Consider the following 22,529-nt stretch of genomic DNA (forward strand, 5'->3'; position numbering starts at 1 on the left):
TGCAAAAAGTTGTTTAAATTAATTAGAATAAAAAACTAAGCAAATTGTTCAACCATATCGAAATCGAAGAAACAAAAGAAAAAATAAGATAAAGTAACATAATTTAAAATAAAAATCTTCAAAAGAGGAAATAAATATAGAATAAAAATAAAATTATCTTTACTTCATTATATTTCATAGAACCTCAGTTTAAATAATCAAAATTGTTCACTTAAGCTACATTGCACAAAAAAGTTAGCTTCTGTCTGCAGCTAGTTTTGAACTGGTACCAAATTCCGGTTCAAAGACTTCAATATTATCATCATTCAGAATATTGAAATATATTTTAAAATAGGCTTAGGTTTAGTGTAAATTACTAGCCTTGGCAGAAATTTTCGTGCCACCTTATTTCTTATGCTGTTCAATGGAATGATGTCTGGCCTTCATCGCTGTTCATCAGCTTTCTGATATAAAACTGTTTCATATGAAACTGTTCATGGTTTAGAGTTGTGCTCATTTAGGTTCTTTTAATATGATCGTGTTATATAAGTGAATTTAGGCAGTAAAAAAATAACGCTGCCTAAGGGGAGAAAATTATGCGGAAAGAGACAGCATATTACTTTGATACGACTCTAAATTCTTCAGTAAGTCTTTAATTCACTCCTTTTGTTTTCCATCAGAATTTCCGCGTTACCCTGTTGAAATACCTCAAGGAGAATGGTATGACAAATGCTCAAAGAGCGTCTTGGAATAAAGCATTCGATGCAATGGAAAAATACATTTCAATGGGTCTCAAATCCTTGGGAAGAGTGGATCCTATCACTGGATTATCAGGGCTAGAAAAGAACGCTGTCCTTAGCGCATGGGACAAAGTTCGTGGAAATCATCAAGAAGTTGGAAAAGCTACTTTTGGAAAGTAAGTAACTGGTACCATAATGGGAATTTTGTGTTATCGATTTCTTTAGGGTGCCTCAAAGTAATCTTAAATGACTAAGTACTGACTATATTGTTTCTGCATGTTGCTAGCTGTTAAATGGTCTTAGTAATATATGCTGTTTTTTTTTCATAACAATATTTGTGTCTTTATCAACGATAATGATATACCACTGGTACAGGTAATTTCTTCATTTAATTGTTTGTTTGAATGCGTAATTTCTGCCCCCTCGCTTGAATACTTCGAGCGAGTGATTCTTAGAAATTGCCTCTGCTTAGAGGCTAGTTCATGTGGTGGCAAATCGCCTGCTGAAAATGCTTCAGTTTGTGTGACAAGAAGTACCCCCGCAGGGCATTCCTGCCATGCTGTGTTTTGGTGAGTCGTCCTTAAAGGTTGTGCTCTTTCGTGAACATGCCTCTGTAGCTCTTATGATGGAGAAGAATGCATGTGTTTTCAGAAGACCGACATAGTTTCCACGTCAAAACGGTCTTGGACTGATGCAGAGATTTGGCATCATGGTTTTCATAAGTCGCTCTGGGAGCTGCCGACTGGAAAGGAGCGATCTGTTTTTTTTTTTGGGTAGCCGAGAAAACAAGGGGCTGAATTTTTCATGGCTGGTCTGATGAATGACGTGAACAGAGCCAAGATGAACTCTTCAGTAAGGATGCTTATCCATCTAAGTGTATGTCAAAGTTTTCTGGACCAGGAAGATCTCACTTGGCTTAGATGCTTTCCCATGCGAGATGTTAAAGAATGTGGATTCTAAGAACATGTAGTGTATCTAATTATTTCATTTTCAATTCTTTCAAACAAACTTAAAGTTAGCCTTCAAGTCTCGCGGCTTTGAAATGAGTTTTTCATTTTAAATATTGAAGCTGTCAAGAATCCACCAACATCTCAATTTTGCAAAGTTGGCCTTAAGTTTTATGGGTTTCACTGGAATCTTCACCTTTTATGTAGAGATGTTATGCCAAAGTTGGTTCACCAGTTTAAGGCTTTGTTGGAATTCAATTCCTGAAAAATACATGTATTTTTTTTTTATTATTAACAAGGCTGGACAAAAACCTGGAACTGTTGCTTTCTTGATGTGAAGAGCCCCTAAGACAAATAAAATTCAGTATTTGGGCAAGTCTTCATCCAAAACCTTAACCCCTAAATATTAAGACTGGTGGCCTTTATGATTAGCACTATTGACTATCATGAAGTAAATTCTTTAACATCAATTTGTTAATATGTTTTTTTTCTTTATGTTTTTTTTTAATGTTTTTTTTTCTTTATGTTTTTTTTCTATATGTTTTTTTTCCTTTTAATTTACCATTTAAAGGAATCAATAGACACGTTTTCAAGAAATTAAATAAAAAAAAACTTTTTTCGACTGAAAGTAAAAAGCAATATCAAAACTTAAAACGAACAAAAATTATTACTTATAGGCTATGAGGGGTATTGCCCCCGCCTCAATGCTTCGCATTTCACAATAAAAATAATTTTGAACTTTTAAAAAGGCTTGTTAGTCTAATTCATTCTTAAAAATTGCAGCAAAAAGTCAAACTTCAGTGTAAAGAACGAGGTATTGAGGAGTTGGCAAACCCCCTCATATTAGTAATAGTTTCAGTTCGTTTTTAGTTTTGATGTTGCTCCTTACTTTCACTTTGAAAATCATGTTTTTTATATTTAATTTCTGATCGTTTCTAAATTATACTGGGAAATCTGGCTCCCCCTCCATGAAAAACTGATTCACTCCATGGAAAATACTCCCGTGGAAAGTTCTTCCCATGTAAAATAGCTCTGTCCACCAAGAAAATATTCCCCAGAAAATTCCATTATAGCTGAAAATTCCCCTAGAAAGTTTTTTTGCGGACGACTTCAGGTGAAAATTTTTCTCAACGTACTTTTAATTGAAAAATTCTTCAGTTTCTGTTTTTAAGTCATCCAGGAAATCCCCTCCTCCGTAGAAAAGTTTCTCTGCCAATACCCCTTTCCCCCTCCCTAGTAGAAACTTGCTTCTGCAGAAAATTCTTTCTGGAAAATTTATCCCTTGGAAATTTCTCCCATGGAGAATATCACCTGTAGAAAACATCCCCTACGGAAAGATATTCTAGACAATTTGAACCCGGTAAACATCTCCAAATGTAAAATTGAGTTGGCAAAGGGAAAGTAAGACAAATAAAAGAATTTATTATAGGAATTCTGGCAAATTCCCCCATAGTAAAATTTCCTCTGGAAAGTTCAACCCTGAAAGTTCTCTCCCTGAGGAAAATTCTACCCACGGAAAATTCCCCCACCCTTGAAAATTAAGCCCACCCTCCCCCAAGAAATGTCTGTATGCTTCCCAATAACAAATGCTATATATAAACAATGTGAAAATTTTATAATGGGAGCTGTGGGGGGATATATTTTCCCCAAAGGCATAGTTACAGGAATTTTCAGCTATGTTGAACAAAATGGTTATCTTAAAATATAAATTGGACGACATTGAGGAAAAAAGGGATGAGAGGGAGTTAGTTGCCCTCCAATCTTTTTGGTCTCTTCAAAATGATACTAGAGCTTAATTTCCGTCTGAATGATCTCTTTCCCGATTTTCTAAGACTATTGGTTCTATGTGATCATCCCTGGAAAAAAAACAACAAAAAAATAAGCAAATAAATAAACACGCATCCTTGACCTTTCTTCTGAGAGAAAATTTAAAATTCTACATTTTTGCATGTGGGAGCTCGAAACTTCTACAAGCTTCTAATTAGCTGTTAAATAAATAAAAAAAAACAAGTTTTTTCGACTGAAAGTAAGGAGCAATATTAAAACTTAAAACGAAAAAAAAATTAATAATTATCTGAGGGGTGTTGCTCCCTCCTTAACACCTCGCTCTTCACGCTAAAGTTTTTGGACACTTTAAAAAAGTTACATTTTGTTCTAATTAAACGACCCTTGTATTTCGGGAGTCGTTTTTAAAGAATTGGACACAATGTATACTTTTGCGTAATGAGCGGCATGTTAAGGAAGAAGCAACCCCCCTCATATTCGTAATTATTTCTGTTCGTTTTAAGTTTTAATGTTGCTCCTTACTTTCAGTTGAAAAAACTTGTTTTTTTTTAAATTTAATTTCTGATCGTTTTTTAAATAACGCCAAGATATCTGACTCCACTTCCACGAAAAAATCCCTCTCCCCATGGAAATATACTCTGGACAATTCAATCCTGGCGAAAATTTACCCCGGACAATGCCCTTAACATCTCCACACGTAAAATTGGATTGGTAAAGAGAAAGGAAGACATAAAGAAATATTGTATAGGAATTCTGGAAAATTTCCCCAGTGTAAATTTTCCCGTGAAAAGTTCACCTCCTGTGAATTTCACTTTCCATGGAAAATTCTGCCCATGAAAAAACCCCATCTGAAGATAAGTTCTCCCCTCCCAACCCTAAATATGTATGCATACTTCCCAATAACAAATACTATACGTAAACAATGGACAAATTTTATAATTTAAAGACCTTTCCCCTGGGGCGGTGGGGGTCATGTTATCTCCAAAGACATAGTTATTGGACCTTTCAACTATGCTGAACAAAATAGCTATCTAAAAACTTTGGTCGAACAATTTTGGAAAAATTCGCGTAGGAGGGGGCCTAGTTGCCTTCCAATTTTTTTGGTCACTTAAAAAAGTCACTATAACTTCATTTCCGTTAAATGAGTCCTCCCCCGACGTTCTAGGCCCGCTGGGTCGATACATTCACCCCTGGGGAAAGCAAAAAAAAAAAAGAAAACACGCAGCCATGATCTTTCTTCTGACAAAAATTCCAAAATTCCTCATTTTTGCAAATAGGAACTTGAAACCTCTACAGACGGCTTTTAGGATACGCTGAATCTGATGGTGAGATTTTCATTAAAATTCTATCACTTCTAGGGGTCTTTCCCCCTTTTATGAAAATCACAAATTTCCTCAGGCTCGTTGTTTTTGGTGGATAAGACTAAACTTAATGAAACTTATATATTTGAAATCAGCATAACAAGCCAATTCTTTTGATGTAGCTATTGGTATCAAAGCTCAGTTTATAGAGTTTCGGTTACTTTGGATTTTCTTCTGGAAAATCCAGATCGCTCCTTACTTGCAGTTCGTTACCGCGAACTGTTTGATAGGAGCTTATTTTTGGAAATGGTGAACTTGATGGTTTGATTTTCATTAAGATTCATTGGCTTTTAGGGAGTGTTTCAAACCCCTTTTTCGAAAATCAGGCAAATATTGTCAGGTTCGCGGCTTTTGATAGGTAACATTAAAATTAATGAATCGTACATATTTAAAATTAGCATGATAAGCCAGTCTTTAAGATAAGCCTCCTTTTGATATAGCTATTGATACCAAAATTCCGCTTTTTAGAGTTTTGGTTGCCATTCAGCCGCATCGCTCCTTACTTATAATTTGTTAGCACGAACTGTTTGACTAAATACGACAACGACAATTTTGTCTACTGAAACTAATTAGTAACATTATAGCTTAAAAAAAAACAAAAATTATACCGTATATGAGGGGTCGGTTTCTTCCTCAATTATTACTAGTTTTTAAATTACTTTATAAAAAAAAGCTCTAATTCTAATTACAAGTTAGTTATGTTTCAGGAATTGTTCTTATGGGTTTGAGACAAAAGGTCGAACTCTAGCGTAAAGTCCCCCTCATCTACGGAATAATTTATCTTTGTTTTAAGGGTTAATGTTGCTCCTTACCTTCAGTAGAAAAAAAACTTTTAAAATCTAATTTCTGATCATTTTTCAAATAATGCCAGGAAATCCACCTTTCGATGAAAAATCTCCCCCCCCCCAAGAAAAAATCGTCCTTATTAAGCTCATCCTACGTAAAATACTTCACCAATGAAATTACTGCTGGACTATTCCGTCCTCGCTGCGAATTCCCCCCAGAAAATTTCTTGCTTACGATTTCGGCTGAAAAATACTACTAAGTATACTTTAATTTGAAGAAAGACTTGTTTCCTTTGATTTATGATCGTTATTAGATCATGGTGGAATCCCAATATACGGAAAATACTTCTAAAAAAATCCGACACCCAAGAGAAAGTTCCCCTGCGGAATATTTTTCCAGGGAGAATTTCTCCTGGTGATGATTCCCTCGTGGTGAAACGTTAGTGTCTTCCTGTTAAAAATCCCCCAGAGAATTGTAACTCTGCTGAAAATCCCCAGGACAATTCCTCCTGAGCATCTCTACATGTAGAACGGGGTTAAATATACCAGAAAGTAAGACAAATAAAACAAATTTTTATATAAACATTAATATTATATAAATTCTGGCAAATTCCCACTGTTTAAAATTCCTCCTGGAAAGCTCACGTCCAGAAACTTTCATCCCACTGGGAAATTTTCCTCGTATAAAACTCATCCCCAGAAAATCCTCCCTCCTGAAAAATGTCGCTATACTTCTCTATTGCAAATACTACACGTCAGCAACGGATAAATTTTATAACTTGTGGCCCTACCTCCGGGGGTTCTAGGGGGTCAATTCATCCCAAGAGACATAGTTATTAGACCTCTTAACTATACTGAACACAATGACTATCTCAAAATTAAGATTAGACGACTTCCGGGAAAAGGGTGTGTGGAAGGGGGGCTAGTTGCCCCATATTTTTCTGGTCACTTAAAAAGCACATTAGAACTCAATTTCCGTTCAAATGAGCCCTCTCCCAATCTTCTAAGACTATTGATTTCAAACGATCACCCCAGGAAAAAAAACAACAAATAAATACCCATCCGTGATCTTTATTCTGGCAAAAACAAAGAAAGAAAACAAACAAAATTCCATATTTTAAAGATGGGAGCTTAAAACTCTAGAGTGGGGTCTTCGAATTACGCTGAATCTGGTTATTATTCAGTCAATCAATATCTTTAATAATAATAATAATAATTTATTATAAATATTGGGGGGGAAAGCCCCGGCCCCAAAATATAATGCTATGCCCGTGTCTACCACACCGGTTCTGCAAATATCGGGTTTGATACTACCCTATTTACAGTATACCATGTCCCAGGGTATGATAACGCGATCGAGTGGTCAATTGGCCACTTTCTAAAGCAGATTGTCCCCGCGTTGGTTTACGGATAGAAAATCTCTTAACTCTCTCCTTGGTGTTAACAACCCTCCCTTAAAATATAATCATGACGGTACCTCGTAGCTCTATTCCTACCCTGTCTGGGTTACGGAAATTAGTACACAGTTGTAGAAAATACCTTACTTGTATTCTTCCAAAAGAGTCACATATAACAACAGAAATATCCTTCCCCAAACGGGGTCAAAACGCAGACTAGCACAAAATAATATTTTACACACCACTGTTCATATGGGTGGACCTCCGCTTGGCCCAGCCAATCAACTACATCCTCATTCAAACCCAATTCAACTTCTTAGATTTATTTTTTAATGACTCCCAAACCCGGTAGTACAAAAATAAACTTGGTTCAAAGCTTACCTATTGCAAAACCACTATCGCTTAGTAACGGAATTTAACCTGTCTTTTGAAATTATACTATAAGCAAATGTAATTAAAAAAACGAAAACACGTAATTTATCTGAAAGGAAAAGAAACAGGGGTGGAACCCCAACAATAAGCAAAAAAAAAACTTTATTGCCCAAAAAAAACACAAGGGTTATTATAACTATTCAGCTTCAATGCATAATATTCATTGAATTATTGGCAGATATTTCCCCACTTCTTTTGAAAATCAGGCAAATTTTCTGAGGCTTGTAACTTTTGATGGGTAATATTTTTCGTCATACTTGTTGTAAAATTTTTGGCAGAAAGTGTCTTGTGCCTTGGAATAGCCCTTGTGTGCTAAATAACTTTGATAGCCCTTTTTGTTAAATGGGATTCTAAAAAAGATAGACGAATAGATGGAGATCTCTTTTTCGGTTGAAATATCTTTATTTTGTGGTTATTATAGTGGTCATTATGTGGTGAGTAGTGGTCATTATATTTTCGATTACCATTACAACCTCCTCTCACCCTATATATAATTAATTCCTGTGTGCCCATCTGTATTTGAGATTCATGTAAATGGTAATTTTAGTGACTATTTTCTTATTTGATGCGACACAATTAATCTTGTTATAAATTACATATAGTCTTGCTCCTACTATTACGACTGTTAATGCTTTTTTTCGCTCCAATAGTAAGGTATCTCAAGCCATCACACTGGCGCACATCTCTTGTAAAGTTTCTTGTTTTTCCAGCTCCGATTAATTTCATCAACATTTCAGATTATTTATGTGTGGTTCTACGCTATTAAGTACCGTTATTTTTTTTTTATTATTATTTGTTGTAATTCCTGAAAAGAAAAAGAAATCTGGGGCAGCTAAAAACCTTATATACAGTTTTTTACCCCCCCCCAAAAAAAAAAGAAAAAAAAGATTTATAATAAGTAAGCTAAAAAGAAACAAACAGGCGTTATCTTTAGATCTAACAGAAATAGTAGCTACTTTCTATAGGAAAATATTTTTAGACTCTTCGCTGCACATCCAGAATATCAGCAGATGTTCCGCTTCTTCAAAGGCATTCCAATGGCTAATCTTGTGGAGTCCCCCAAGTTTGCTGCGCACACCCAGCGGGTCGTGTCAGCTCTGGACCAAACTCTCTTGGCTTTGCACAGACCGTCTGACTTCGTATACATGATCAAAGGTAAAACAAAAATGTCTTTTTCCGAACATCCTTCTAGGACAGCAAATACTTAAAGAAATTGCAGGAGGATTGAAATCCTCTAAAATCTCTAATTTCTTATCTAGTACACAGAAACCTTTGTCTTTATCATTTCATTTTTCTTTTTTCTTGCTAGGCTTTCCCCTCTAGGTCTTAACTTATGCACTAGAATGGCGATAGGGTTGAAAAATTAACTGTAATTTAATTTTGATCGGCAATTTAAATAAGAAGTGGAAAACGTCAAAGGTCAAAGGTAAACGTCAGAGGTCAAAGGTCAAGGTAAGGTAAAGGTAAGGTCAAGGTCAAAGGTCAAAGGTCAAAAGGTCAAACGTCATAAGGTCAAAGGTCAAGGTAAGGTAAGGTAACCTTTGACCTCGTCAGAGGTCAAAGGTAAACGTCAAAGGTCAAAGGTAAAGGTCAAAGGTAAACGTCAAAGGAAGGCTCATGCTCTTTATTAAAATTATCAGAGATGTGTTTACGAGGTGTGTTTTTATTATTCTGTCATGTGAGCATTAAAAATGGAATTTGTTCGTTTTCACTAGACGACGCAACATGAAAAACTGCATCAGACGCATATAAAAAGTCATTTTTGGTAAAAATCGATTATACGAGGTGTGCACGCAGCAGCTGCTTTGTGTGCGTCTGATTTGAAAGCACATTTTACCAAAAAAAAGACGGGCTTCTAGCACTGAGCAAATATTTCTATTATTGCGTTTAATGTATAGAGATCAAAAGGTCTGATGCGTTTCTTCAGTACTGTGTCATATACTGCCAGGTGGCCCTATTTGAATATACTGCCAGGTGGCCCTATTTGAAACAATGACATCATTGTAAATATTCAAAACGGTAAGATAATTGTGTACATCAAATTTCCATGTTGCATATTTATTTCTATTCTTTTTTTTGTAAATTTAATTTATCTGAAGCTTTCTTCACATAGATAGTCCAATTCTTTGTCTTTCTTGTCGGTTACTCTCTCTTTACTCCTCTACTCTTTCCCTATCCCTTCTCTTTTTCTCATCCTCTCTTTTGTCTCTTTCTCATCCTGTTACGTTCAATCTATCTGATCATATGCATCCTTCAGCAAACCCTTCTAAGATTGTCTTACTTTCATAATATGTTTTTCATATTACTTTGGGGATGGGGGTTAAGCATTGGATAGCTTGGTCACCATCCAAAGAAGCGTAGAATTCCGCTTTGGACAAGTTAGACTGTAAACATATGCATTTTTTTTGCTTTAAAGCATATTATAAAACACAAAAGATCTTGAACACAAATATGTCGTAATAGAATTTGACTGAAACTAACAGACAATGGTGATCTTGCAATGTAAAACATTTTACTTATTTGCTTGGATGTAGAGAACACACATAGAGTGCAATATTGAAGAATGAGAATCTAGAAGGGTGCTAATATCGTGTTCAAGATAATATATTTATTCCGAAAAATGCTATCACAAGCCCGGTTAAGATGAATTCATATTTTGAGGCGAAACAAAAACAGGATAACATAAAATAAAGGTTTAACAGTACTTAAACTGACAAAGAATTCATAGTCATTTTATCAGAATTGTCAAAACAAAATAAAAAATCAATTGAAAAAACGTCTATATACAGGGACAGACCAATAACATGTCAAATTCTTTAAAACAAATAAAACTAGTAAATTAAAAAAGTATGATTAAAAGCAGAAAAAGGACAGGGAGTGTCACACTTGTATAAATAACAGGATTTAAATTAGTTGTATGTTTTATGAATTTTTTCCTTAGTATAAGGGACAAAAGTATTTTCATATTTTAAAATCAAACAACGAAATAGGGACAAGTTAGGAAACTGAGAATTGGCTCTTGGTGACTGAGGTCTGAGTTGGGAGCGTCTTCTGGGGAGAATATTTGCGTGCAAGGGATTGGTGTTTAATTAAAAAAAAGAAGGCATAATCTAACTCTCATGCTCTTAAGTGTTTTTCACCAATAATTTTTTTTTCAGAAGAAAAGAGTATAGAACTTTACTGTATTTGAAAATTGTTTGCAAGATCCTTTTTTTTGGATATATTCAATTTTATTTGACTCATTCCGTGCAATACCAGGATGGACACAAATTTTGTCATTCACTAATCAATTCTTATATGTAAACAAAAGACTATTTTCAAACTAGAAAAAAATAATTGTTTCTATTAACAAAAATGGCAAACGGCAATCGCTCTGTAAAAATTGGATTTCTGCCAAAAAATAGGATTTTGAATTGTAGTTTGTTCTTCTATAACAACATGTGCATTGGTGGTCAAAACATAAGCATTATCAAGTGGGGAGAAATATATTTCAAAAAAACTTAGTTAAAGGCTCATATTTAGTGGCTAGTACGGACTATGGAGAGAATCATCTGAGTAGTCCAGGAAAACCATAAAAAGCCCCCAAACAGGAAAACCCTAAAAAGCCCCCAAACAGGAAGACCCTAAGAGGCCCCCAAAAACATACGAGAAACCGGAAACACCTGTTGGGACGTAGCTTACATATATCAAAACATTTTTTTTTTCTTTACAAAATTAGGATTTAAGTAATGTTAGATATTTAGATATTTTTGTTTCGAAAGGGTGATATTAAAAAAAAAAAATGGAATTGGTAGATGGTATATTTCAAATCTTCCTGGCTGCTCGTGTCAGTTTTTGTTTTACATACAAAATTACAAAAGTAAATAAGACTATAGCCCAAATCTTGTTTTTTATTGTTGAAGATTGAGTGTACTTCTGTATACCAATAGACTCAGATACAAGGACGTAAAGTTAAATGTAATATCCTCCTCGGAAAGTATATTGTCTCTCCTCTCCTTTAAGACTCTTAAAAATTTGATGTAAATCTAAATCTTGAAAAGTAATTGACTCTTTTTCCCATGCTGGATGATAGCTTATCTCTCCCCATTTCTCACACAAAATTTTTAGCTGTACCCATAATTACACAATGGAACACAGCTTTGATAATCATAACCTGACAGTTTAGTATTTATCTAGATAGTTGAGCGTGGATCACACAAAACAAGGCTATGACATGAGTGACTTGGAAATGTAAAAATCAACAGACATTAATTTATTCAGTTTTATTTTGAAGAGTTATTACATAAATAGATCACCAATATCCTTACTTAAAGAATTGGGTTTGGACCACATCAACCGAGGCACTGACAGAAGTCACTTCGAGAACTATCAAGTTGTTTTTGTGGAATACCTCAAAGAAACTCTGGGAGACAGCATGGACGAATTCACTGTCAAATCATTCAATCATGTGTTTGAAGTCATCATCAGCTTCTTGAACGAAGGTCTTAGACAGGTGAGAAAAATGAAATGCTTTATTTCATTCAACCAGGTATTTGGTATATCAGCGGGCATACCGAAAACTACCTCACCTCTCTTGTTCTGTTTTAACAAAAGTCCCCCTTCTCACCTTAATTTGGTTAAAATACTATAATTATAAAGGGGAAAAGCTTTTGCCTTGTTTCGTTTCTTAGTTGGATTTTGGAATAAAAAATTCCCAGGGATTCAGGAAGTAGAATCATTCAAATATTACATAATAGCTCAGAGAAATATTTTCAGTAAAGACAAACGTGTCATATTATCTTGTGAAAAGAAATTGTGAAAAGAATGGTCGTATTTTGTTTTAATGCTAGGTTTTTAATGTTTTATTACAGGCTATTTATTACAGGTTTTTATTATAGGCTATTTATATAAATTCCCATAAATTTGCTGTTGGACCACAGTTTTATCACTAAAATTAATGGAAATAATAGATAGCATTTCGTAATCAGGTTCAAGCAGTGATTATTCCTAACTCAACAGTTTTTTCTCTTAACTTGTTTCTAGACTTTTGATTATTATGGGCTTGGGTTGGTTTTACTAGGTTTCTTTTAAGAAGGAACCAATGATGTACAATCAAATAAGAATTATTGATTGTTTTCAACAATTCCAACCTTTAAGTTGTACAGCTTTTTATTTTGTACCAGTGTTACATTGGCTTAAAATACTCCTTAAAAAATACTTTTTAGCTTTTTAATGGGTTCTTGACTATCAGCAAATCTTACACATTGTACATATGTTTTTTACATACCACTACTACCATTACTACTAATACTAACAACTTACTGCAGTATTAAGCGACCATGCAGCTGCAGCCAATGCAGCTGCAAGTGTTCCTTCTCCATTCAAACCCTATTCGAAGCTTTACTCTTTACCTGCTTTCGAGAAGCTGAAGTTTCTGTTAAGTCCTGTCATTTGGCCTCTTTCAATCCATTTGTGGACGACCTCCTTATCCTTTGGCCAGCCAAAAAGAACAATTTTTATAAATCTGTCTTTCTTCATCTGTAAAACGCTTCCGTAACATCTTCTATCGTTAAATTTTAGCATTGAACTGTAATTCAAAAATAAAAATTTTAGTAAACGCAGTAGTAATATCATGAAGCAGAAGTCTTTAAATTTGACAATTTGTATAGCTGTATAACTGAAACATCCTCTCCTTTAAAAAAAAGAAATTCTAAACATTATTTTTATACACAGAAATATTGTAAATAAGCTTCTAAAAAAGCAGAAACTTGCTTAGCCCTGCAACTTTAAATTTTTTTCCCCCCTGATTGTCTTTAGAGAAAACTTAAGCTTTTGTTCTGTTCTAGGCCAATATTGTTGACCCAATTACACATCTTACTGGCCGTCAGAAAGAAATGATCAAAACTTCATGGTCTAAAGCTCGCACCGATCTCCGCTTTCTTGGACAGGAGCTCTTTATGAGGATGTTCAAGGCTCATCCAGAATACCAATCATTGTTTGTCAACAAAGGATTTGCTAATGTTCCTCTTGTGAACCTCCGTGAGGATGAGCGTTTCATCTCTCACATGGCCAACGTTCTTCGTGGGTTTGATACTCTTCTTCAGAACCTTGATGACACTTCCTACTTCGTCTATGCTCTTCGTAATCTTGGTGATGCTCATATCAAGCGAAAGGCAGGAACTGAACAATTTAGGTAGTAATAATATGTATTAATTCTACTTTATTTAATTTTTCACAGAATCGTATTTAAAGGTTAATGTAAACCCAAATTTTGTGAAGCGTCACAAAGGTTTATTTGTAAGAAATTAAAACATTAGAGCTAAAAAATTCTTTGAAAATAGAGGAATTTATCACTCTATATAAATTGTGTCTTTTTATGAAACAAAAGTGTAACTCATTTGTTTGTATTTCAGCTTTTGAAATAAAGATAATGTCTTAAACCACATACGCCTGACATAACATAAAGAAAGAAAAACGAGCAAAAATGGGGTTTTTAAAGGCCAAATGAAAATACTGAAAAAACACAACAAAGCGAATGTTTCGAGAGGACAAACGCCTCTCTTCATCAGCGTGAAACGAAATAATGTATCCAAGGAAAGTGCAAAAAAAAAAAAAAAAAAAAAAAAAAAAAAAAAAAAAAAAAAAAAAAAAACGCGGAAAGTCAATGTGAAAAGAACCAAAAAACCAAAATCTTGAAAGATAAGAATTAAAAGCAAATACCTAACAACCATAAAAGCGAGTTATTTGCCAATATCCGCGATTTGCACAAAATCCAAAAAAAAAAATATGAACTGCCATCGACGGATACTAGCGAACAACTGAGGAATAAAAGAAAAGAAAACAATTCATTCACTCAAAAATAAAACGAACCAGCAATTAAATAGACTTTAAAAAGACTTTCTGAGAAATTACACTGTTTAAAATTGGAAAACTCCAATAATCCACCTTTTGTCCCAAAAGTGTATCCTGGTCCTGCTGTGATAAATCTCAGCTCCACGCCCCTTACAACAGAGAAAAATCAGGTTCTGTCGAAAGGATTGAAATTTTCGATGGCACCTTCGAAAATACCTTATAGTGAAATTATCGCGAACACAGAGGGGGCATTTCATGACTCTCGTGCGGAGATTGGAGAGATTGCTGAGGTTAGAGCACATTTTGTTGAAACCTTGTTGGATTCGCCTTCTGTCAATAATCCAAATTTAGAAAATTTTAGTAAAAATGAACACTTAGTCTTACGCGCACTGCATAAAGATCGTTCCAGGATTATTACGAAAGCCGATAAAGGCAATACTGTGGTTGTATTAGATTCAGATGATTGCGACAAAAAAGTCAGATAAATTTTAAATGATTCTTAAATGATATTTTAAATGATAACACATATGAACAATTAGCTACCGATCCCACAGAAAAATTTGTCCAGGAAGTCTGAAAAGAGCTTTCTTATCTAAAAGGAAAATGTGAAATCACAGATCAATTGTACAAAAGGTTTTACCCACGCGGGGGCACGTCCCCTCGCTTTTATGGTCTTCCTAAAGTTCATAAGCCCGGTAATCCACTTCGACCCGTTGTTTCTTCTTTTAATTATCCTACAGCAAAAATAGGGAAATTCTTATCAGTTGTATTTCGCCCACTAATTCAGGCTCAAAAATCCTATATTAAAAATTCCGCTGATTTCGTTTCCAAGGTAAAACAAGTTTCGGTTAAACCAAATACAAGAATTGGCAGTTTTGATGCAGATTCAATGTATACCAATTGTGATCCTCAAAAAGCCGAACTGATTTTGGAGCAAAAACTTAATTCTAACCCATCTATATCAGAAAAATCTACTCTTTCGAATCAGACACTTCTTTCGCATACAGCCCTTTGTAACAGAACTTCTTTTTACTTCCATTATTGAGGCATTTTTTATAGACAGAAATATGGGCTTTCCATGGGTTTCCCCCTTTCTCCAATACAGGCCGATATCTTCATGGAAGACCTTGAAGAAAGGGCTATTTTTCAAAGTTTTGTAAATCTCTATTTTGAGTTCGTTTTAAAAATTATATTTTCTATTTTTGGAGATATGATGATGAGTCTCTGGGTTCTTTTTTTTGCTTGCTAGATTCTTGGAATCCAAAAATTAATTTTACTCGAGAATCAGAGGTAGGAAGGTATCTTGCTTTTTCAAATGTTCTGGTACACTGAACTAATACATGCTTCGAGTTTGGTGTCTATAGAAAACCTACACATAATGACCGTTACTTAAATTATTCCTATAATCATTCTCCTGCTGTGAAAAGAGGAGTAGTCACTTCTCTAGTTGATTGAGCATTGAAAGTTTGTTCAACACGCTTCTTCGATTTAGAGCTCAACCACCTTAGACGCAAATAGCGACGAAGACCACACTGCATTTCCATCATAAACAAATAAGTAGAACAACAGGGAAATTTTTTTATACAAGACAGTGGAACGCAACTTTAAATGAATATTTCGACCCTATATCCAAGGGCCGTCCTCAGCAAAACAGACGAAGAGAATAAAAACACTATAAAAGAAACTTACATTAAAATTCAATCATTAAAACTGGTTAAAAAATTTTTAAAACAGCCCTAATATCATTACTTCAAGGAAGTTCAACCAGGACTTTTTTTAACAGTTTTAATGATTGAATTTTAATGTAGGTTTCTTTTATAGTGTTTTTATTCTCTTCGTCTGTTTTGCTGAGGACGGCCCTTGGATATAGGGTCGAAATATTCATTTAAAGTTGCGTTCCACTGTCTTGTATAAAAAAATTTCCCTGTTGTTCTACTTATTTGTTTAACCACCTTAGAGATATTTTATTTGGGAATGGTTTTCCAATTAGTTTAATAAATTCTGTAATTGTAAAACGCATTAAAAGATTATCAGATAGTTACACAGAAAACACAAATCAAAGGGAAAATTCAGTTTATCTTGGTGTCCCATACGTTAAAGGGGTTTCAAACCACATTTAAAAAAATCTAAGAAAAAATAAAATTTAAAGTTCCTAATAACCCAGAAAAACTGTCAGGTCCCAAATTGAACACGGTAAAGGCCCAGTTCTAACAGATGAAAACCGTAGCATCTGTAAGTTTCCTTCCTTTCGTAGTTTTTGTTACACCAAAAGAACTGATAAATGACTTACGTATAGATTAATTACCATTCTAGTTCAATTAATAATACACTTAAAAAACGAAAATAACCAGAAAATTTTGACTCTGCCCTTGCAGAGCACATATTTGAAAACCCAGACCATACTATTTTGTTTAATCAAGCTAGCCTAATTTTGCATGACAATGGTATTGTCCAGCATTACAGAGAAGCTGTTGAAATTTATAAATACCAACATTTAGGTCTAGCTTTAAACAGAGATTCCAGTGATTTAAGAATAAAAGTGTCATATTTCGGTTTTCTCAAAAGAGAAGCCGATACTTTAGTAAACCCTGATATAAACCTTGAACCACTTTCCCAGTCATATACACAAACACGTGAACAACCCCTTAGGTCTCAAAGGGTGTCTGCAAGAAATGCAATAATTAAAATCCGACATCAGATGACATAGTTCTCCAACTTATGTAATTGCTGGTTCGTTTTCTTTCTGAGTGAACGAATTGTTTTCTTTTCTTTTATTCCTCAGTTGTTCGCTAGTATCCGTCGATGGCAGTTCATAATTTTTTGGATTTTGTGCAAATCGCGGATATTGGCGAATGACTCGCTTTTATTGTTGTTAGGTATTTGGTTTTAATTCTTAAATTTTTTTTTTATTGAATTTTTTGGTTTTATATATATATATATATATATATATATATATATATATATATATATATATATATATATATATATATATACATATTTATATATATATACATATATATATGTGTGTGTATATATATACATATAGTGTATGTTTAATTTTTTTTATATTCTTCAAAAATTACCAGCTGAAACCTCCTCTCTCAACTCCTATAGATATCTTACAAATATTTCTACATGCAAATGTTCTTATACAGAACGAAAATGTATTAACCAACAATGATTTATTTCGTAGAAGTTTCGAAGAAATTTTAATTCGTTACCTCCAAGAATCTCAAGGTCTTGACGCTGCAGGAGTTGAAGCATGGAAAAAATTTTTTGATGTTTCTATTGGCGTCATCGGCCAAGGGCTCAAGGTATCAATGTTTTTTTTTCTTATGATTCTTAGAAAAAAATGTCTTGACATCACTATTCCATCAATTTCTAAAATGTAAATTCATTTCCTTTTTATTTTAACAGTTCGATATTGTCTTAACTAACGAGATGTGCAGTGGGAAGCTTGACATTCTAGGGACGTTTTAAACAAGAACTAAATTCATGATAAATAACTTACTTACTATAATTTAAATTAAAAAACCAACAAACTTGCAACTGTAAGAAAATAGACTTGTTTCTCCATAACGACTGCTCAGTTTAACAGTTTTGGATATGACTTTGTTTTGTGTATAGCTCTATTACCCAGTTCAAAAGGCTGTCGGTCTGCATTCAGTCTCTTTTTATCAGAATAACAGTGTATTACAGTACAAGTAATTATAATTTAAAATGGTGAACTATTAGAAGAAATAAAATTTTACTAGTTCTGTGAGCTGTTAAAGACAGAAAGGGCTACAAGCCTTAGACAATTCCTACTTACAATATTTTTTCCAGAGTAAATAAAAACTGGAAAATGGAAAAATTGTATAAATAAAACAAACATGCAGAAAAACATGCAGACTTCGAGAGAACGAGCCCAAGTTCACCTCCCCCCCCCGCAAGGGTCTCTCCCCTCTTCAGTTTAGTTCCCCTCTCCTCTTCAAGTTCACCTCCCCTCTCCCCTCTATGATTGATTTTTTTTTTCACGTTTGTATTAAAAAGTACTCAAAACAGATAGTGAGAATAAGAATAAATACCCAAAGGTGTATTTTGGACAGAAAATCCCAGAAATGTTCCTGTGTTTGAAATGGAGTCAAACACAGGTTGAAAAATTTGAAATTTAACTAAGACAATTTTTGATCAATAGAAGTTAGAAATTTTGACAGGAAACTAACAATAATAATGAAAATAACCAAGCTATGTGTTCCTAATCAAATTTAGATGTTATTAGGGATTTAGAATTTACCCATTGATGAATGTATTGACTTTTTTTTTATTCATACTTTATAATATAAGTTACTGATACATACTTTCATTTTCTTCTCGTTTTCTCTTGTTTGTTCTATATACTTTCTTTTAGCTCTATCTTTGATTGATTAGATCTTTGAAAACATTTTCCACACCTCATGTTTGGGCTCAATCTAAAATGGGGTCCTCAGCACCTGGGCTCGTGCATTTTGATATCTAATTTGGGAGTCAAAGTCAATGACTAGGTTCGTGACATTCCGCATATCTCTCTGTTTTCTGGCCCTAATTCTACAGCTGACCTTGAACCTTCCAAAAGAAGTGCCTATTGCCCAAGAGCATAAAGATAGTTTATTATATAAGGATGAAAGTTGGCCAGTATTATATCTACGAAATGAGGCGAATACATGAGGCTGGAGTTTGGCAAGGAATACTATGAGTTTGGCACTAGTTTCAAGTGAAAACTATTCAGTACAACTTATTAAGAGATTAATTAAAAAATATTCCGAAAAACAAGTATTTCAAAGAAAAGTAAAGAGTTACATCAAACCAAAATTAAGCAGAAATAATGTCAAATAATTTTCCAAGCGTAAAACTACCACAAATCACCATCGATAGATAAATTAAAACCCAGAACTGACTCAATTGACTTTCATTGGCCCTGAAATTAGCAATCGACATAATCGATTTTTGATATCTTTACATTTTTTCGGTACCAAAATTAGCAAGCAGTTATCCTGACTTAGCATATAAAAAAGACCTAACCCAGGTACCCAGTAGCTGACTTAGTTTTTTTTTATGTTTCTTAATGTTCTTTGTATCGTTTTATTTTCCAATTTTGTTGTATAAATTTCAATAGATTTAAAAACTCATTTGAAATATAGCAATGTAAAAGCCTTATTTTTATAAAGCAATTCATCATATTTTATCCTTTGATATTTTGGTTGTTTAAATGATAAATCCCTAACAGGTATCAACTTGTAGGTTGCGACACCCGAGGAAGCTGACCCTGTTACCGGACTATACGGCAAAGAAATTGATACCCTGCATGAGGAGTTTAGGGCTATTGCCCCTCGCAACGTTGAAATTGGCAAACGTGTCTTTATCAAGTAAGAGTTTTCTAATTATTTTAACAATAAAAAATAAGTTTAACCATATCATAACCAAAAATCTATTGAATGGTATCTTTGGTTATTTTGACCAGAAACTTGACTTTATACCCAATTTTTGCTAAAATTCACTTTACTTTTGGTGGTCCTTGAGACAGGCCAGGTAACCTTCCACGGGATTCCCAAATACCATAGGGCAATAGTCCCAAAGTAAAGTTTCAGCATAATTCCTTTGCTATATTATATTGCCGGCTATTTTGAAGAGGTTTTGTAACTATGGACGCTTTGCTCATTATCTGGAACCCGTTCTTTGATATATTGAATTTGGGGAAAAAAAAATTGAGCAAATATTTTTTATCATTTTTCTTATCTTTTGAAGTTCTTTATGATTTTTCTTTTTTTTTGTAGCTATTTAATAAAACAACTTTTTTCATATATAGAGAAAAAAGGTTTTGATGAAAGAAAGAGTGAAAATAAAAACTTAAGTAAACAGAAACTTTAGTACATGTGAAATGCTGCCCCCTGTTCTTAATTAACCCTCTGTTCTTCTTAGCCCCCTGTTCTTTACGTTGAAGTTTTATGTTGTCGTTGCAATAGCATTAATGAGTGTAACGAACGTAGTTACTAGGTAATTATAATTTTTTTAATTTCTGTTAGCCTTCCGAAATATTTGAGCTGAAGATTTATTATTTAGAATAAATGCACATCAATAAGCCATTCAATTTTTGTGGCATTGCAATACACTTTTGTCCCTTTCCAGTTGCCCTTATGTTTGAGCAGTCGTTCTTAAAATATTGGAATCGGAAATTCAAACTGTAAGGTGTAAGGTAAGGGGTAAGTGTAAGGAAAAGAGGGTCGAGTTTAAGAAGAGAGTAAGGAGTGTAAGTTTAGTGTAAGGAGAGAGGGTCGAGTGTAAGGAGAAAGTAAGGAGTGTAAGTCTTTTGTAAGGAGAAGAGGGTCATGTGTAAGGAGAGAGTAAGGAGTGTAAGTTTAGTGTAGGGAGAGAGGGTCGAGTGTAAGGAGAGAGTAAGGAGTGTAAGTTTACTGTAAGGAGAAGAGGGTCGAGTGTAAGGAGAGAGTAAGGAGTGTAAGTTTGGAGAGAGGTAACCTAATAGTTTAAAGAGGAAAGGGTCGGTGAGCGGTGAAGCTCCTCATGTATAAAGTAAACTTTATGTGTTTGAATATTTGCTGTTCCTTTTTACTTTTATTTGAAGTAATCAACTTTTTTACTTTAGTTTTTACTTTTTTACATAATTCCTTTGCTATATTATATTGCCGGCTATTTTGAAGAGGTTTTGTAACTATGGACGCTTTGCTCATTATCTGGAACCCGTTCTTTGATATATTGAATTTGGGGAAAAAAAAATTGAGCAAATATTTTTTATCATTTTTCTTATCTTTTGAAGTTCTTTATGATTTTTCTTTTTTTTTGTAGCTATTTAATAAAACAACTTTTTTCATATATAGAGAAAAAAGGTTTTGATGAAAGAAAGAGTGAAAATAAAAACTTAAGTAAACAGAAACTTTAGTACATGTGAAATGCTGCCCCCTGTTCTTAATTAACCCTCTGTTCTTCTTAGCCCCCTGTTCTTTACGTTGAAGTTTTATGTTGTCGTTGCAATAGCATTAATGAGTGTAACGAACGTAGTTACTAGGTAATTATAATTTTTTTAATTTCTGTTAGCCTTCCGAAATATTTGAGCTGAAGATTTATTATTTAGAATAAATGCACATCAATAAGCCATTCAATTTTTGTGGCATTGCAATACACTTTTGTCCCTTTCCAGTTGCCCTTATGTTTGAGCAGTCGTTCTTAAAATATTGGAATCGGAAATTCAAACTGTAAGGTGTAAGGTAAGGGGTAAGTGTAAGGAAAAGAGGGTCGAGTTTAAGAAGAGAGTAAGGAGTGTAAGTTTAGTGTAAGGAGAGAGGGTCGAGTGTAAGGAGAAAGTAAGGAGTGTAAGTCTATTGTAAGGAGAAGAGGGTCAATTGTAAGGAGAGAGTAAGGAGTGTAAGTTTAGTGTAAGGAGAGAGGGTCGAGTGTAAGGAGAGAGTAAGGAGTGTAAGTTTATTGTAAGGAGTAGAGGGTCAAGTGTAAGGAGAGAGTAAGGAGTGTAAGTTTAGTGTAGGGAGAGAGGGTCGAGTGTAAGGAGAGAGTAAGGAGTGTAAGTTTACTGTAAGGAGAAGAGGGTCGAGTGTAAGGAGAGAGTAAGGAGTGTAAGTTTGGAGAGAGGTAACCTAATAGTTTAAAGAGGAGAGGGTCGGTGAGCGGTGAAGCTCCTCATGTATAAAGTAAACTTTATGTGTTTGAATATTTGCTGTTCCTTTTTACTTTTATTTGAAGTAATCAACTTTTTTACTTTAGTTTTTACTACCTCATCATTGGTTACTATAAATCTGACGAAGGCTGCCATCCTCTGAAATTCAACCTTTCAAATCGAGGTGTAACTTTATATTTCACAAATATATACATTTACTAATGAAAGAAAGTGAGAGGTTAACTAAGGAATTATCTGAATATTTATTCCATTCCATTTATTCCATTCACCTCTCATGGGAAGTTGACAAATATGCCCCAAAAAGATTTTTTTAAGGCTTATATTTCACTTATTATTAATAAAAAAATTAAATAAAATTATTTAAAACAACATTAAATAAAAATAAATTAGAAAAAATAAAAAAAAAACGTTTTTTTAAATAAAAAAAAAAAATTAAATAAAAAAAACAACAACTAGTTTTCCTAACTCAAAGTAAGGATCAACAATAAAACTTAAAACGAACAGAAATTATTACATATATATGTGGGGGGGGGGGGTTGCCCCCCACATAACTAAGTTAAATAACCCTGGTGTTTCAGGAGTTGTTTTTCAAGAATTGGGACAAAATGT

At 33.9% G+C, this 22,529-nt stretch overlaps 1 protein-coding gene across 1 annotated transcript in view; it reads left to right on the forward strand.

Moving 5' to 3' along the window:
* The window catches only part of LOC148939175 (uncharacterized), a 96,031-nt gene that overhangs the window by 25,905 nt on the left and 47,597 nt on the right, over nucleotides 1-22,529 (forward strand). The window contains exons 6-11 of the mRNA XM_089107024.1: nucleotides 660-895; nucleotides 8,406-8,581; nucleotides 11,740-11,918; nucleotides 13,252-13,598; nucleotides 17,451-17,571; nucleotides 19,517-19,641. Coding sequence (XP_088963150.1) covers nucleotides 660-895; nucleotides 8,406-8,581; nucleotides 11,740-11,918; nucleotides 13,252-13,598; nucleotides 17,451-17,571; nucleotides 19,517-19,641 — 1,184 coding nt within the window. The remainder of the gene's footprint in view (nucleotides 1-659; nucleotides 896-8,405; nucleotides 8,582-11,739; nucleotides 11,919-13,251; nucleotides 13,599-17,450; nucleotides 17,572-19,516; nucleotides 19,642-22,529) is intronic.

Source organism: Artemia sp. Qi Xiang Cuo, chromosome 21, assembly GCF_049724085.1.
Source record: "Artemia sp. Qi Xiang Cuo chromosome 21, ASM4972408v1, whole genome shotgun sequence".
Classification (NCBI taxonomy): domain Eukaryota; kingdom Metazoa; phylum Arthropoda; class Branchiopoda; order Anostraca; family Artemiidae; genus Artemia; species Artemia sp. Qi Xiang Cuo.